Genomic DNA, 18856 nt, shown 5'->3' with positions numbered 1-18856 from the left:
GTGTCCACCACCTGCTAGTTGCCATGGAGATGTTTTTGCTTTATCTGCAATATTCCAAATTATGACATTAAACTTAACCATCTCCGTAGAGACAAGCAGGTGACGCCAACAGGGTGATTTTTTTAGCTGTTTCAACACTGATTTTACATTGAATAAATAATAAATACATTAAATTGAAAGGTTTAATGCCATTGTTGGGTTTTAGATGACATCACAACATTCAAACGCCAATAATATTTAATAGACATGATGTAAATTGTGTAAAACTACATAGTAATTTAGCAAGTTCTAAGGTCCAGTCACTAATAGAAATGGTTCAATGAGTTCTACATTTGAGTAATTACCCCCCATGTGGGACTCATCACATTATAGAAGTTGAAAATAACTATTTTGCAGAACATTCAAGTCAAAGGAATAACATCTCCATGGAGAGAAGTAAGCTGTGTGCTCCTCACCAGAAACGTTACATGCCAGTCTGTCTTGAAAGATTCTCCCACACCTGACGTCCTATGTCTCTGCTCCTTTCCTCTTCAGGTGATGAGTATCCTGAGTAACCCGAGCGCGGTGCCCTCCCAGAGCCAGCACGACTTCTCCATCTCGCCCCTCCACAGCAGCCTGGAGAGCTCCAACCCCATCTCCGCCAGCTGCAGCCAGCGCTCCGACCCCATCAAGAGTGTCGACTCCCTGGCCTCCTCCCAGTCCTACTGCCCCCCCACCTACAGCGCAACCAGCTACAGCGTGGACCCTGTCGCCGCAGGATACCAGTACAGCCAGTATGGACAGAGTAAGTATTATAGGATTTCATATCTACTTGTCCACGATAGAAATAAGCATGGAATTCAGTCTGACCAACACAGCTGGTCGGTTCAGGCAAAAATGCTCATTCGGAGCCGCATCGTGGTTGCAGCAGTTTAAGCAGGGACTCCCAGACTTCCCTCACCCCAGACACTTCTTCCAGCTCCTCCGATGGGACCCCAAGGTGTTCCCAGGCCAGTCGAGAGACAAAGACATTATGTTTTTTATCTAAATATAAAAATACATTTAACTGAAGCCAGCATTGCATAGTTTTAGAGTAACAAAACATTAGATGAGCCAATCCCATTTTAAAGCTGTCAATTAGTTTCAATAATAAATAAATAAATAAAAATTACACCATTATCAAAGCAATTAACAATTTAAAGCAAATTATTTTATCTTTTGAATTGGAAAAAGTCCTGAAAATGTTGCATATAACCATGAAGAATTCCTCTAACTCAAGGCTACAGAGACACATTTTTACTGTGAATTTTACCATTAAAAAGCATGAAATAAAAAGGAAACAATATCGTACTTGACCCTGTAGATTTTTTATGACAAGATTTCCCTAAACATTGCATCAATTTTGCTTCATAAGACTTGGGATAGTCACATTTTGAACCATTACAATTTGAAAACGTCGCACAATCGTAAGTATGCGGCCCTTGCCCTTTGACCTCTTTCCTGGCGAGAATGAGACACGTGCTCTTGATAAAACTTTGCCATTGGCTCCAGCTCTGTATTTCTGTGAGAGGAGCAGACACACCCCACTCCAACCAGAGGGACACTTCAAAGGAGAGGAGACACCCGGAGGGGCCCCAGTGTCCTCTGTCCCACCTCTGTCTCACCCCCCTGTCCACAGACACACACACAGCCGCGGGGCAGGAAGGAGTGCCTTTATTAGATTAGTATAATTGACTGATGCTGTCAGAGCTGTTCACGAGAGGTAAGAGGAAGCACACTTTGACCAACAAGAAAGCTACTCCTCAAAATTGTTTGGTTTTATTTAGTCAGTTAGTGAAGAAATCCACGTTGCCGTTTGGTAGTAATTGGGACTGTGAATGTCGCTAATCCCACAGGTTGCAGGGGGTTAAACAGGGGAGTAAATGTTAAAATTATAAAGCTAATGAATACACAAAACTCTAACTAATACTACTTACCTTTCATGGAGTTTGCATGTTCGCACTGTGGTTGGGTAGGCTTCCTCCAAGGGTTCTAGAAAGTTAGGTCGGTGATTCTCAACGTGGGGTTCAGGTGATGATAGGCGACTGAAAACGATCCACTGAGTTTTATCCTCCAGCTAGATACTCCTTACCATATACATAAGCCGAAGTTCTAGAAAGGTTACTCAGAAATTCAAGACTTATATCGTTCTGGACTTGCCGGGCAGCTGGAAAGGGTCCCTGACATGTCCGTGAAGGTCACCAAGTGCTTCTGTAAAGTTGCTCCAGAACAGCTGAACAATGGGTCAAATGCAGAAGATACATTTCCATACAAGTACAACGATACGTATCTTTACTATACCTTTTACCAATACTTGGGCCGAAGTTGGTCAGCCCACTTCTCCGCTATTGGCATTCCGTATTTCTGTAGTGTTTCTGGGCAAGGCACTTCACCTAATTTATCTGTGGACAGTGTGAGCGAGAATGTGCCTATATGTAAAGCGCTTTGAAGGTCCAGTATATATAGCGCTATATAATACAATCCAAGTTTGATTTAGGCTAACCAGATCCAGAGGCCATTTCCACCCATCCCTCAGTGCATCTGCTGCTCGGGTTTCCACGTGTGTCTCGTGTGTGTCATGTGTGTGTGTGTGTGTGTCTCGTTTTGTCATCTTCACGGGGAAGTGACGGGCGCGCGGATGTGATCTGAAGTGAGGTTAATTGAGACGCTGATTGAGCACAGTGGAAGTGTAATGAATGAAGGGGAGAGAGAGAGAGCTGCTGTCTGCCTCCCCAAATGATGGTCCATGTGGCGTGTGGAGGGCATGAAATCACAGATGCCACGTTTAATGAAGACTGGCACGTCCCGGAGCACACGGCAACCTGTGTGAGTGACAGCGCCATGCCATCGCCGTGCCAACCGCAGACAAGGGACGGAGGGGGAGGGGCTTTGTCTTCTACTCGCTACTGCCACAACTTATTTCAGCCTTAATCACGGAGATGATATGAGAATGAATGGGGCATATGTCTCGAGAAATATGCCACCTGTCTGTCAGTTTCTGTGCATGCAAGTCGTGAAAGAGTCACGTTTAGATCTGTTGTAAAGGGAATGAAGTCCACATAGGAATAGGAGCAGGCCAAATGGTCAGGATTAGCATCTAGTGTTAACAGTAGCAATGACAACGTTGTACCTATAGGGGCCTTCGTCAGCGTTCATGCCAGTAACTTGTTCAAAAGTAACTAGCTGAAGGATTTGAATATTGTGCATGGGAATAACTCCAAACATCTCCAAAATCTCATAATGAAACCTGCAACTTTTTTGGCTGTAATTTGACTGTTCCTATCCTACGTCTATCCCTGTCTTAACCAAGTGACCTAGCTACAAAGACTAACATTTTTTTGTCTTCTTTTGTAGCTGCTGTCGACTACCTGGCTAAGAACGTGAGTCTGTCAACCCAGAGGAGGATGAAGCTGGGAGACCACTCGGCCGTGCTGGGGTTGCTTCAAGTGGAGACAGGGCAGGCCTACTAAACTTAAACGCTAACACCATCGCTAGCTAACAACCCTCACGCTACACCAAGACTTCGGATCAGCGCTGATTTCTTTCCGGACCAAGGAAAAATAGCTACTCTGCAAGCTATTTTCATGACCACTGGAATCATCCGAAATCTTGGGCGTCTAAGCTCAAAATGGCCGAACTGACTTATCAAAGCGCACATAAACGAAACGTGGATTGTCACTGGTCTGTGGACTGCATTCACGCACTGAGCCATTGACAACATGTACTTTGCTGTTCATAGTAGCTAACAAAGCCAATCTCTCATTTCCTTTTTGATATTGTTAAAATTGCTGTTATACAATTATGGTGATTTTCGTTGTTCCTTGATTCACGTTTGTATCTTTTCCTGTTTAGTCAATGTGTAAAAATAACCGAATGGGACCAATGGAGCGTGCGTGATGCGTGAATTTGAAAATACATGATTGTTTTTCAAGCTGCTCTTCCTTCGGCCCATTCCCCTGAGCTCTTGTGAACGATTTGACCTTCTCACTTCCAACATTTTGTCCTGACATTCCTAAAGAACTTGGCCTCTCGGTGGGAAGTCTGGCTGGATAGATACTGTTGGGAATTGGAGCAGTGTTTTTGGCCCGACGGTAGTTTTTTTTTCACCCCTCGCTAACCTCCATCCCATCCTTAGCCGCGGTCCTTAGGGAAGAATGGCATTATTTACAAAAACAGGATTGGGAAAAAAAATTAATGTATTTTGTTTTGGAAATATGGACCATGCCAAAGAGGGCCAGCTCTGTCCTCCCCCTGATCCTAAAATCCCAGGAATACTGGGAATTCTGTGTGTATTTAACAGTGTAAAGAAGATTAAATCGCCCAAATGTAATGTCAAACCTAATTGACAGTGACCCGCTCGATTACTAGCGACCGGTAGGGGGCGCTTTTCTTATTGTGTACATGCACTTTCAATTGAATTCCACAGCTTCCAGTACATTCCATAGATATATTTACGAAAGCATTCCTGAACATTTTATGAAAGATAATTAAACCGTAGTTACATGTACACATTTACAGACATTTTGGACATGTTTTGAAGAAAAAATGAACAAAAAGAATGTACTTAAACGCAACATGAAGCTCCAAACGTCCATAGTAACGCTAACAGGATTCCAGAAGTTTACCAACATATTGGCATTCCTGAACTCTTAACATTTACCGAATTCAAAAAGTGCACACATGGCAGCATTCCCATATACTATAAAATTTCACTTAATCGGGTCAGCCTCAGACCTCCACACCTCAAGTTTGAACCAGATGCCCCGATAATCCTCCCCATTCACAGCAATGTACAAAAAGAAAAAAATATATGTAACAGTGGAGACATTTGTGTAGCCCTTGTAGTCGACTTTTGAAAAAATCTGGACCATTTTGTGAAAACTGTACAGTAGTTGGAGCAGCTTGTTATGTACTTTTTTTTTTTTTTTTTACTAAACCAAGATGAGTGGTAGGTAAGCAAGGATTTCAGAAAGTAGATGTCTTACTATCTTACTTTGATTTTACTTTCTTGTATTTTTATGTTTTTTTCTGACTAAGTTTTGTTCCAGGCCCAAGCTAAGAAGAGTGGAGCATTTTGTACAAACTAGTTAAAGTATTAATTCCATTGAAATTGTTGCTATAAATTGTACAAAAGAGAGACTTAACGGAAAAGGCAGCCTCTTGGACACATAAGGACTATTGTATATTTTGAAACAAGGCTGGATGATACGTCACAATGTGGAGAGGATTTTGGGACCAATGTTGCCAGGGCGATGGACAATGGACCTATCTCGCAATCCCTCGGGCACAAATGTCAATGATGCATTCGTGGACCAATGAAAGTGGGAAAAAGTAACACCTCACATGTGTATATTTTAAATACAAAGGATTTTAGACTTAGTGTGACTTCTCATTTCTAACACGTCCATAGACATTTGGATATTTAAGCCACTGAAATTCCTCCCGCCTCCTGTGCGTTCCGATGTTAACCTGTTTTTAGTTGCTTCCTGACCTGTGCTTTTGGCCTTTTCCGTTCGGCATGTGTGTATATTCCCATGGTATAATTTATTCTGCTGTATGAAGTATTAGAAGTAGTGGGAAACTTGTACCTTCAGCCTGTTGGTGTGTTTACTGTAACACTGGCGTAACTGTTATCAATTAAAGATTTCAAAAATACTCTTTGGTCTGTTTTTATGAAGATGTGAAGTATGGTGGCCACTAGGGGACAATCCATACACACAGAAATGATACGCAGAAATATAAGAAAATAAAAAATAAAGCCAATTTAAAAATCAGGTATGAAATTTGTAACTAATTCTTAAGGGAGTTATTCAAGCTAGACTGGAAAGATAACTGCGAGAGTGAAAGTGCTTGCACAATAGTTTTAAAATGCTCAATAAATAAATAAAATAATAATAATAATAATAATAATAATAATAACAACAACAACAACAACAACAACAATAATAATAATAATAACAACAACAACAACAACAACAATAATAATAATAATAACAACAACAACAACAACAACAACAACAACAACAACAACAACAACAACAACAATAATAATAATAATAATAATAATAATAATAATAATAATAATAATAATAATAATAATAATAATAAAAACAACACTAATCACAAGATCGTAAAATTGTAAAGTAGCTGGAAAACCACTGACTGACTGGTCGTTTCCGAGTAACAAATTCACACATTTATCAAAGGGTGCAAAGTGAAACTACTCAATTGTTTCAGTTACATGTTCCCTTCATTCAGAAGTAAATATGATCATACATTTATATATAAAATAGTAAATAGTGCTTTTCCACCTTCAAGGCACTCAAAGCGCTTTACATCAAGGAACCACTCACACATTCATACACTAATGTACACAAGCATTGGGTGTAAGTGTCTTGCGCAAGGACACAACGACATTATTCATCTGTGGAAGCTGGAATCACGCTGCCAGCCTTTAGATCAAACCGCTCTACCAATAATGTTTATGTGGAAAGTGGGATCGAACCGTCAATCTTCGAATCAGTAGACGAACACCAACTGAGCTATTGTCACCAAAAAAAAAGAAATAATAAATACATTTTTCCAAACACAAATTGCAAAAAACAAAGGTGGAACTAGAATTTACTCAAAATAGTTCTATATAGTCCTAGCACGCAGTTATGTAGAAAAAATTGAAAGAGAAAATATGAAAACAAAAACATAAATATTAATTGAAAACTACAACAGTTTATAGTAAGCATGCTGTTGAAAAAAATAAATTAAACTGACACAAATGTTACTCTGACAAAATAAAAAAAACAAAACAAAAAAACTAGAACGTAATGTGTGCATGTAACCATTAACCGTGTAACCATTAACCCACGCCCCTGTCTAAACTAACCTCTAATGATATATGGTGGTTAAAAGGTGCAAACTTTATGAGCGTCTCGTTGCATTAGTGTAGCATTAGCAGAGCGAGCGTGTGTTCTCCATATGTGATGTGATTAAGGAGTGATGAGTGCTCGACATGACAGGGCTGCAGCTGGAGGAAGTCATTCATTGGACCAGCTGACCCCCTCCTGCACCCGCCCTACACCCAGAGCGGAGACGGCCCACCGGGGGGAGATCGCTCTACAAACCCCCTGGTATGGTGTCAATGCGGAGGACTAACCAGAGTTATGAAGGCATTCACACAGCCACGTAGTACATAGTGTCAAAACAGGCCCAGCATTCATGTTTCACCACAGGCATCGCGGGAGGTATGTCTGACATGACAAAGGTATGGGGATTTAAAGATGAGCGCTAAAATATTGAAATGTAAGAAATACTTTAGGAAATAGAACAAGTATAGAGTTATAGAAGCACATGCTGTTTTGTATGGAAGAGAACCTATATTCACTGTATTTACAATAAATTCAAAATGGCCATCAGACTGTTGTAGTGAAGAAGGAGCTCAGTCAAAAGACAAAGTTTCCGATTTACCCGTCAGTCTACGTTCCTACACTCACCTATGGTCATGAGGTTTGGTAATGAGCAACAGGACAAGATTGTGGAAACAAGTGGTCGGGCACTTCCTTAGAGATAGAGTGAGAAGCTCAGTCTCACTGGAGGAACTCAGAGTAGAGCCGCTGCTCCTTCACGTTGAGAGGCGCCAGTTGAGGTGGAGGAGCAGAAGGAAGTGTGTGTGGAAAGGGAAGTCTGGGTATCTTTGCTCAGAATGCTGCCTTGTCCTGGTCCTAAATAAGCAGAAAAAAATTTATGGATTTAAACCTTTTCAAAAAAATCAATAATAACAAGTGAATGCGTCAAATGTACTGTATACTTTATTGTCCCCATAATGTTTTCTCTGTGCTGAAGACTTCCTTAGTTGAAGGAATCGCCAATGTCGAGTGTTTTAAATTGAAAATAGAACTAAGGTTAAATGCTACTTAAGTTTTACAATGTCTGTCCAAAAAAATAAGTCGCCACCAGGATTTAACTAAGCATAGGTCCTCTCCTCCTGCAGTTGGTCAGGTCTAGGTTCAGCAACAGTCTGTGCTCAAAGAATGAGGTCAGTTGACACCTGGATATACTGAATGACCAGGTTATTCCATCAATGGATTTGTTCTTCCCTGATGGCACGGGCATATTCCAAGATGACAATGCCAGGATTCATCGGGCTCAAATTGTGACAGAGAGGTTCAGGAGCATGAGACATCCAGACCTTAACCCCAGTGAGAATCTTTGGGATGAGCTGGAGAAGGTTTTGTGCAGCGTCAGACTCGACCATCATCAATGCAAGATGTTGGTGAAAAATTAATGCAACACTGGATGGAAATAAATCTTGTGGCACTGCAGAAGTGAAATCGAAACAATGCCACAAACAATGATGTAATCAAAGCTAAAGGCGGAACAACCAAATATTAGGGTGTTTTTTTTGGTGGCGACTTTTTTTGGGGGGCCTGGCAGTGTATTTTTAGCCTATTTATTCTCAACTCAATGGTGACTGATCTGTGATTGCTAAACTGCAGAGAATAGGAAGTTATTTGGTGTTGACTTCATTAGTTAGAATATTTATTTCAAACTTGCACATATAATTCACATAATAGCATAACAGTACAGACAAGTAAGTCCAATGTTGACATGTGAAAGTGCCTTTTATCTGTAAGAGTTTGCTAGTAGTGTGGGCTTAAAAAAAAAACAACTTCCTCTTTCAAACAACTTAAAAGCCTAAAGTGAAGCATCTAATTGTCCCTGTTGACAAGAGGCTGCTGATGCAAACATGTGTTATTAACTTTTGTCAGATGAAGTAACTCTTACTCCTGTTTACTCTCTCAAACTTGTCTCTACTCGGGCCCAAATCACATGATGTAAGTTTGTGTGCGTGGGAATTCCTCTGCTGCAGCGGCCCATTGTTCTGGGGCTCAGTGTCAGGCCTCATACACTCATGTGCAGTTCTGCCTGTGCTACGGCTGTCCCCTCTGCTCCCCTTGTGTCCCCCTTTGGTCTGTCCCCCCTTTAGTCCGCTGTCAGTCAGGTGATGTGTCTCTATGTGTGGGAGAGCTTTGTGACACTAGCCTCATCTCCTGCTTTGATCCCCTAATTGATTGACTACAGAGGTATAGGGATAAGCAGTCACCCCTCTGCATTCCCTTAGATAAGTGAAGGGACCTGCTCGGTGCGACTGCGCTATTTGACTATTCGGACGTAACAGAGGGGCCATTGAAGGTAGCTCTCCTCCACGCTTCTTTACCGCTCCGGGGCTGTGTCCTTAGGGTTCTCATGGCCAAGGGGGCTGTAGACTTGAGGTAATGGGTTTGTTTAGATCACAGAAAATGGAAATGTGGAAATGCCTGAGAGTAGAAGCCAGGAGAAGTGAGCAGGCCCTATCTCGCGCACAGGGAGGCAGCAGGAGTGATAGATAGAGCAGTCATATGGTCACAGTCCGAGCTGCATGAGGAAAATAAGCCGTGGAAATATGGTATAGCCGTGCCGATTCTGATCACATTTAGGACCAGAGAAGGAGGTCGGGGACAGATGAGGAGCACAAGAGAAAGTGGACCAAAAAGTCTTTTAAAATGTCATACATATAGCCTGCCATTTGCTAAAACAACACACCTTACAGATTTTAATTTTAATGACCTAATTTTAAGAATATATACAGTGAATTAAGTCTACTGTAAAACCTAAAAGGCATTGTTAATCTTGCACATCTCAATACCTGAACATTGAAACATGGATTCATCATCGAGTGCAGAATTAGGACATAAAATGAATAAACAATAGACATAATTATCCAGTATTTACATGTTTAACAATAATAACGAAGAATACAAGTGCAAACGAGTGCAAATTGTTTTGGGGCATTACAGAAATATTATAAGCTTGAGAATATGTCAAAAACAGCCTATGATTAGAAATGTTGACTGGTAAATATGATAAATGTATAAACTTATTGAGGGTAAGAACGTTTTATATGTGTACAATAATATAACTAGACTTTATTTACCTATTTAGCCTTAATAAAGCATGAGTAAATACTTAATTCATAATGAACAAATAGTTTATTACGGTAAGTATCTGTGGTAAGTATTTGTATTTTGATAATGTAACTTGAATAGGATACATTTTACAACTTATTAACCAAATCTGTTTTCTTCTTTCCAAAGTGCACTCAAATAACTCGGGAGTGATTTGCAGCCGATATGATAATGATATTCTAATTCTGTAAATCTGTCTTCTTTGGGCGAGTTGTGAGCCGTGTGCAGGTATGCTAAGAAATGATTAAGCGATGCTCTGGGGGTCCGGGTTTTATTCTTCGAGATTATGTGTCACTGGGAGTAAAAAGCTCCCAGCTGTCTCAGTGAAAGCACTTACAGTATAATAATCCCATAAATCCTGTAATTATGCCAGCATACGGCGTGTACCTGAGCCCTGCTTTGTGCTCGTCACTGCCACAGACACTGGGGCACAGCTTGCAGTGTGCAGATCTGCTCCTGGCTGCTTTGCATAGGCAGCAAATCTTATTTTCAGAACATTTGGGGTATTTCAGATTTCATGCTTGGCCCTCCGAGGAATTATTGATAGATCGTCTGCAGCGGTGAAGGGAAACGCAATGAGGGATCGGCACAACTCAATTAAAATAGTTCACATATTGGGATTTTATGATAGAAGGACTGTATTCATTTTGGCAAATGTTATAGTTGTACACAAGGACACATTGTTCAAAGTTACACTACACAGTTATAGAGTCAGTCCCAGGCCCCAACAACGTTTACTGTTCAGATAAAATCCTATGTTTCACATTTCAGATTATATGCACAATTGTAAACATTTTTCATAATCTAAAGATATAATATTTTGTTTTGAATAATTCATTCTCATGGCAACAGCAAGTTTCCATCACTGTGAAACACACATTCATTTCATTGTGTGCAGATGTAGCCACTGTTGGAACAGACACGTTCTTTGTACAGCCAAATCTAGTGTTGACAGGAAGCGTCGATTATTCTCAGGTTTTATTTTGTAACTTGTTCTTTCATGGGCTGCCACAGCAAAATGACATTATGAGTATTGTACAAACAGTGCCTTGAATTAACCCATTTTGATTCATATAAAACAAATGTTTTGGCAAACATGTGTCTGCGTCAAATCATGTAATTTTGTTTTTGCCTATTCTAAAGAAGACATGAGGGGAAGAGTCCTGCAGTCAGTGACAAGAGGAGGCCAAACATCCAGAGTTCTACTGTCAATTCTAAATGGTTTATGGTGATGTTGTTTTTATGAATTTTTGACATTGTTTCTATATATTCCTTTATATTTTAGAAATGAGAAATCGCTCAAAGACATCAGTTCACTCTTCACATAATGTACGAAAAACAATGTTGTAGTCAGTTCTAAATCTCAGAAGAGAAAAGTAGATGTGTGGATAAAACTGTGTAGCCGTTTGCATTGATAGTCTGCGGCGCTCTCAAACTAATTAATATTAATAAGAGAATGGAGATGAGCTGTGAGTCAGTCAGACAGAGCTCATACAGCCCTCTGCACAGAGCCTCTAAACAGGCGTGACCAGGGCCACGGACCGCGATACACACACACCATTTTTATAGATAATAGCCTATCACGCAGGATACAATTTAAATTAAAAAATGCAATTTTCACCTTGAAATGAACAAATGATTACAATTTCTATACAAATTAAGGCATCCAGGCTGCGCCTCAGTACTGTGCCAGGGCCATGAAAGCTGACATAATGAGCATGAAATACATTTTCAAATATTTGTATTTTGTCCATCGCTTTAAAACATGCTCCTGTGCCTTCAGTGGGTTTGTGATCTCACCTTCTGGGGGAAGACATAAAAAAGAGTGAAAATCGTACGAGATGAAAAGCTCTTCAACAGGAGAGATAAAAATGTGTAAAAAAAACAACCTCCCATACACAGCGCCGGGCCCCTGCAGCTATCTCTAAAAGCCAAATTACTCTGTTATCGGCGGGATCAGATCTGCGTTATCTGCGCCGGAGATAGGCCCCTCTCTCTCCTTTCTGCCTCGCGCTCATCGCCAGAACCTCTATTTATTTGTGATTACAGACAGCCTTTGAATAAAACATGTTTGTGCAGGGGGAGATCCAAAGTTTGAGTGCATTCTGAACTCTTGTGGAGGCACAGACAGGGGCAGACAGGAGCAGACAGGAGCAGAACACCTGATTGTGGACAGTGCTGCGAGGGCCGGTCTGCTGCTGAGCCCACGATCAAAGTGTAGCCGATGGGAACCAAGAGACAAGAGCAAAACTTCTGCACTTTTCTTCAGATAGACTGAGCAGAGGAAGTGTCCAGCCGGCTTTGAACCGACGCTCACAAAGTTTGGCCTCAGTTTTATCATAAGATTCAACAGTGGTTATGTATTGGAGAAAAAGAGTATTTTTGTCAATTGCGATTGTTGTTTTTGATCAGATTCTAGATGTGTCAATGCCATGGATTTACGAGACTTCAGTTTACTTGTCGTTTCTCTTTTTTTTTATCATTTCAGAGCACATTTAAAGCAGGCAAGACTTTACAAAGTGCTGAACAACAAGCAGAAGAATACAGGCAGAATTTACAATAGAATAAAACATACTAGCAAGCAAAACAATAATAAAAATTAAAAAAACAGGATGTCAGGGTGTCTCAGAGTAGTAGTAGTTTGAGCAGTGATTTAAACAGCTCAAGTGACTGTGCAGTTCTAATTGACAAAAGCAAAGTATTCCACAGCTTTGGTCTTACAACAGAGAAGGTCCTACCTCCTCTGGTACTCAGCCTGGTCCAGGGAGGTGCGGCTTTAAGAGTACAAAGGTACGGACGTGACATGAGGCTGGAGGAGTTTATATAAATAGGAAGGTGCCGTGTCAGTAAGACTCTTCAAAACAATCATTACATTTTTTTATGGATTCTAAAATGTGCAAATTAATCATAATGAGTAAATACATTGACAATTGTAAACTAAAATATTTGTATCAATATTGTCTAATAGTTACAAATATACTGATTTGTATATGTAGTATAAGTAAAACAGTGTGGCCAAGTAATTTCCCTTTTGGATCAATAAAGTGTGTCTACAATTATCAATACAAGAAGTAAAATCGCCATAACAGTGTTACCTGGGTTTGAACCTGGGACCTTCTGGTTTGCTGCAACTGCAACCAAGGTAAAAAGAAATACTCTGAACAATTATCAACTATAATATTCAAGTTCTTAAATGAAATATGCTTCTACTATTGTTTATACATTTCAGCTCTGTTTCTCATAAGGCTGTGTTGTTGTTTGCCTGATAAACACATTTTCTTTATAATATTTAAACTTTCCCTCCAGTGTCTCCTCCCCTCCTCACTCACCTCCATCTGTTGCCCGCTCGGCGCACATCAGATTTCAATAGTTGACCTCCTAAAGCCGGGGTCAGCGCAGCACCGCCACCGATTTCACACTCAAGATGAAAGGGAAATGAACAGTGAGGACGAGGGGGAACAGAGGGGGACAGAGGGGGACTGACCAAGCAGGGACGTCCTGAAGTCTCCGCTCCACTGCCCCCCTCCCAACCCCCACCTCAGGACTGTCCAGGAGCAACGGCTGGGGGACATGCTCGGTCACCTGTGTCACTGAGGCAGGAGTAAGGGTCCGGGGCAGGAGGAGCTGACTGGGTTTTGATGTGGTGTTTTGGTGATGTGTGTGATTGATGTGAGAGACAGAGGAGAGGGAGTCTGGTTGTAGGACGTTTTTGGCTTGTTTCCTTCCTACAGCAGGTATTTCCAATGTTGCTGATCTTGACAAAGGAGCTGTATGTAAGATTTTGATTTTAAATTCCATAAACGTGATCTTGTGTTCCCAGATATGAGATAGAAATGTTCTATCTAAATATAGCTTTTACTGAGAGCAATTGCAATGCTTCTTTATTTTTGATTACAAAATGGACATGAGGCCAAGTTGTTTAAAGTCAGAAAGCAGAATGAGCCTCACATGAGTCTCCCATTTGAGTTGGCAGTTTACATGCTGAAATACAGTAAGTTTAAAGCTAAAAATACTCCCCAATTATTAATCAGTGCTAATGCAGCCTCTGCAGCTCAGAGAGTGAATTCTGGAGGTTTGAAACTTTGAATGAGAAAAATTGAATGAGAATAAATGAGAAAAACTTATATGTGTCCTCTGTATGCAGCTTAAAGCACTGACAACCCAGGTTCAGCTGTGATTGTAGACCCATTAAAAAAAACTGTAAGAGCGTACGACATACAGTGCCTATAAACTAAAGTTGCCATAGCGACCTTTTGTTTCATGAATATGTACATGTAGGAGCTATTTCGCAATATTTTTGACACCCTTCTTTTTTATTCTGGATGTATCTGCAAGTTCAAATTCAAATACAATGACAACATAATGAAATGTAATGCACAACCAAAAAGAAAGAACAGGGTATACGCTTAAAGTCCAGACTTCAAATATTTGTCATCCAACATGACATTGTGAATGGTAGAGGTCCATTGGCACAAATCGGAAGCCACGTTTTAATCAGTCAGCTTTAAAGTCGGCTTTAAAAATGTCTTATCCACGGCAATTGTGAGTGCTTGCGATTAAAGCATTATAAAGATCTTAAAAGTCATAAAAAGTCTAAAAAGGTGCTACAAAAAAAATTAAAAAAAACATTTTGACGGTGCTCATTAATTCAGAGACACTTCCATAAACACATTCCTTATGTTGCTACAATATCACTGCATTTGTCAAGATTCATCCCTGTTTGTTTTTGCTCTCCCCTTCACCCTCACACTGAACGAGACCAAGCCTTTAACACACAGTTGGGAGCAGGGCGATACGTGGTGGCCTAATGTAGCGCTTAAGTACCTGTCATCTGTCTAAAGGAGGGAGCCGAGTGTGTTAGTGTGTGTAAATAGAGTGTCAGATCAGGACCCCAGGGACCCCATGGAGCAGAGGTGGCTCCCAGGCCCTGTGTATGTATTTGGCCTTTTGTTCATTGATGCATATGTGTGTTCCATAATGATCATTTAAGCCTTCTCAGCATTCCCCCGGGTGCAACCACCACACCATCTCCACCCCTCTCTCTCCTCTCTCCCTCTCTCCCTCTCTCCCTGCCTCCTGCTCAGCTTCACACAGTTGGGTTCCTGGCTCTTTATTCATTCATGAGAGGAGAAGCGGATAAATAAAAAGCTTCATTACTGCGCTAAAGTGTTACTAATGACATGTACCTGCCACTGTGCACCTCCGAAAATCTAATGTGACACACTAGAATGGAAAATCTATTCTGCCTGCGCCCGGGCCTCTTCGATAGCGCCACTATATGGAAATTTCTCCCTCCTCTTCTCCCCGCTTGCCCTCCAATTGTGTCTCTCTAAAACCAATATTTACAATCCCGTAGCCATTATGTCGTACTACGCCCTCTGAGCCGGCTGGGGCGACCTCGACATTAGCTGAAAATTGGACTTTGCGAACTTAGCAGGGGAGCAGAGCGTGAGGAGGTCCAGGATGAGATGGAGGGGACAGTGAACAACAGGGTGTAGCATACAAGGGGTGGGGTTCATAGTTCAGTAAAGTAAGGATGCATATGTGCCGCAGCTCTACCACTGAGCTATATGAAGTATGCTCATGTGATTTTGATGTTGAGGACAAACTTAAATGTGATTTGGGCAAACAAATGTGATCAATAAAAGAAATGAGTATGCATTTTTCACATAAAGGTTAGAAGTATTTTTTGGGAATTGGATTTTAAAGATGGGGTCCCCGCCATTTGGAGAGAGAAAAAAACCTTTCTAAAGCTGCGTGTGTCCTTAAAAATTCATGCAGGTGATGTTAGGGTTTGTGAGAGGTACAAACAAGTTAGAAAGATTTAAAACTTCCTCTTGTGCGTTTAAAAAATATGCATTATACGGCTTTAAATTATTTGTTCATTGGTGTGAGAGGAGAGGATACATAGTGACAATAGTACAAAGGGATAAATGACCCGAGTCAGTAACAAAGTAACTGGTGAGGGACATTGTTTCTGATCGGTTTCTTCTTATTTTGCCCAAAAATAATTGCATGAAAAGTCCTGAAAAGTCTCACATGGGGGTATAGGATTGACTGGGAAAGAAAGCACCTGATTTGTCTGTTATTAATGTTTATAACTTGATTTACAGACACAATAGTGAAATAAAAATAACAGGATCGTGTAGAGCGGGTTAATCCTAACGTTTTAAGACCAGCGACAGACAGACAGGGCGACAGTTTTTCTATGTAAAGTGAATTGGAGCCAGAGTCGATGGAGCCAGAAGCAGAAAGGGATAAGTTGTGCTCAAATATTAATTAAAAGTATATTAGTTATTATAACATGCTACATAAATCATAAAATACTCCAAAAGTATCTGTTTATATTGTAAAACTGGTCAATCTGCTTTGGTAATTGAAATCACCACTTGTAATCAATCTGAAAATGTCTGTAACATAAATAATAGAAAGTTGCTAATTTCATGTGTTGATGATGATTAAATTTAATTAGACATGTCATAATCAAACAAAAGCTTCTCTGTGATTTTGTAAAATTCAGAAACAAGCCCAGTCGCTCAAGAACAAATTAAATGTTTATTTTAAAGTACACATGTGCTTATAAAGACAGCAATCATAATCATAATCATCATAATCTGAGATCTGGAGTGAAAATGTCATATAACAGTTACTTCTGATGTGAGTAATCTGAGTGTTCCTCTGAGCAGGTGTTGGACCAGACAAGACAAGACAAGACAGAAAGAGTTATTTTAAAAGTCACTATAGCTTGACTTCTAGATACTCCATTTACCCTAAAAATGATGAACTGACACATGTTCCAAGAGGAAATCTCCATATAAAGTGCACAAGGTTCTAATAAAACAGTGGAAAAATCATATTTGTAGCTTATGAGAGATAAGACACACCATTACAGAGTTACACATCAAGTTTAATAGGAAATGCCATATGGAAAAGTGTAGTTATTCAGAAACATTTAAAGTGTTTTTAAACTGACACTTGTGAAAGGAGGAGGGCTCTTCTATATTTTAGCTCCTCTGTAAAGACTAAATTGAGACTGGTCTGTGTGACAGTAAGGAGCTCTAATGACAGGTCCACTAGAGTTCAGAATACACACAAGTCTGCTCATTTTTGTACTCACGAAACTAACCTGATTTATCCACTAGTATACTTGTATCATCTACTCATAAGACTTTCGATAGTTTAACTGAGGCATTTGGTAGATCATTAATAAATAATAAAAATAACAAAGGACCCAAAATAGAACCCTGCAGTAGACCACAGTGAAGAGAAAGGAGATTCTAGCCCATTATAGTTGGCCTGAGCAAGTAACAACTAAACTAAACATTGTTCTTCATGGGTTTCTTTGGGATTTTTTCAGACAAAATTATTGCATTTTGTCCCACTGAACGTCAACAAAAAGTCCCCAAACCAGGTATGGAATTGAACAGTACAGCAAAAAATTTCACAAAATGAAACCTGACCTGATTCAACAACGGCATGAATCAGACCCTAAATGCAACAGCTCAGTGTTCAGTTCAGTGTAATAAAACTCTATAGCGCCCCCTAGGATAGACCTGACTTGTCAACACTATTTGATGTACCAAACATGGGGATTAAAATCTATGCATGAGAAGATGCAAAAAAATCCATTATTGATATGGGGCTTCTTTTCTTTTTTTTTAACCGTTGGGTGACAAAGACTCCTTATAAAAAAATTTAAAAATAAAAAGTCCAAAAGAATTAAAATATCTTATGATTAATTTTGTTTGAAACTGCAATACCATTTATGAACAATGACGACAGCTGTGTCCAAAAAGGACACATTACATGCTATAATACTTCTGTGTATTGAGAAATCTGCATTATCTTGAAATATTGCACATTAGTGGTAAGAATGTTTGAGTCTGGGTAGAAAATACAAATAATATGCAAAACTAATATTTTGTTGCATTTGCCTAAAATAAGGAAATTTTAATAAAAAGCTTAGGAATGCACAAAAATATGTTTTATGTAAATCGACTTTAATGACCCAAAGTGTATGAACATTATTCTACAAATGTAGTTTACACTTGAAACTTTAATAATATTGTTTTCTAAATCATCCATTCACCCGACAGTGGATTTCCTGAATGCCACAGTTCAACATGATGCCATTGAGTGGTTTTATCCTCTGAGTTACACATTGTCAAAATACACAATAGGACTTTATAATATCCCTTCTGTCATTCAGGCCTGTCATGTACTGAACCTGCCTGGATAAAGATTAGAGGGGTCCCACTTTAATGTAACAGAGGAAGGACCTTTTCATTCACAGGTTTATGTAAATGGAGCTATAGAGGCTGCGCAGTAATTACAGATTAATGAAACCAGCTAAAGCAGGAAGTCATACAGCTTTGAAACACACTTAACCCGCTTCACTCTAACTCCTGACTCAATAAGGAACAAGTATTTTATAAGGACTTTTTAGTGGTGGGTTTAAAGTAATACTGAGGCACATATATGTGCAAGGATGATACTGCTGCAGCTTTGCTCCATCAAAGTTTTATTGTATTTTGTACGACACTACTTTATCACTATGACACTACTTTCATCTACTTTAATCTATAACCTAGACATGGATTTTAGTCGTTGTAACAGTTGAACCTGGTTAGACATATGTAAACACTGGAGGAAACCTGGAATAGCAGCAAGCAAACTTCATAAAAAGCCACTATACCACCCACTGATGAGACTTTGATTAAAAAATAAATAAAACTGACAAATTATTAGCTGGAAACGCCTTGAATAGATGGAGGAAGTGTGGAAAAGTCTGGGCATCCCTGCTTGCGCGTCCAAGCCTGGATAAGCAGAAGAAGAACATT

The 18856-nt window shown here is 39.9% G+C and overlaps 1 protein-coding gene across 2 annotated transcripts in view; it reads left to right on the top strand.

The window, feature by feature from the left end:
• pax7a (paired box 7a) overlaps positions 1-5671 on the top strand; it is a 60928-nt gene extending 55257 nt beyond the window's left edge. For both annotated transcript variants that reach the window (XM_033967006.2, XM_033967005.2), the window contains exons 8-9: positions 535-784; positions 3373-5671. In XM_033967006.2, the coding sequence (XP_033822897.1) occupies positions 535-784; positions 3373-3488 (366 nt within the window). In that variant the 3' untranslated portion in view covers positions 3489-5671. The remainder of the gene's footprint in view (positions 1-534; positions 785-3372) is intronic.
• The last annotated feature ends 13185 nt before the right edge of the window (positions 5672-18856 follow it).

The sequence above is a fragment of the Periophthalmus magnuspinnatus genome, chromosome 5, assembly GCF_009829125.3.
Source record: "Periophthalmus magnuspinnatus isolate fPerMag1 chromosome 5, fPerMag1.2.pri, whole genome shotgun sequence".
NCBI classification, from domain to species: domain Eukaryota; kingdom Metazoa; phylum Chordata; class Actinopteri; order Gobiiformes; family Gobiidae; genus Periophthalmus; species Periophthalmus magnuspinnatus.
This window is presented reverse-complemented; position numbering and strand designations above follow the sequence as displayed.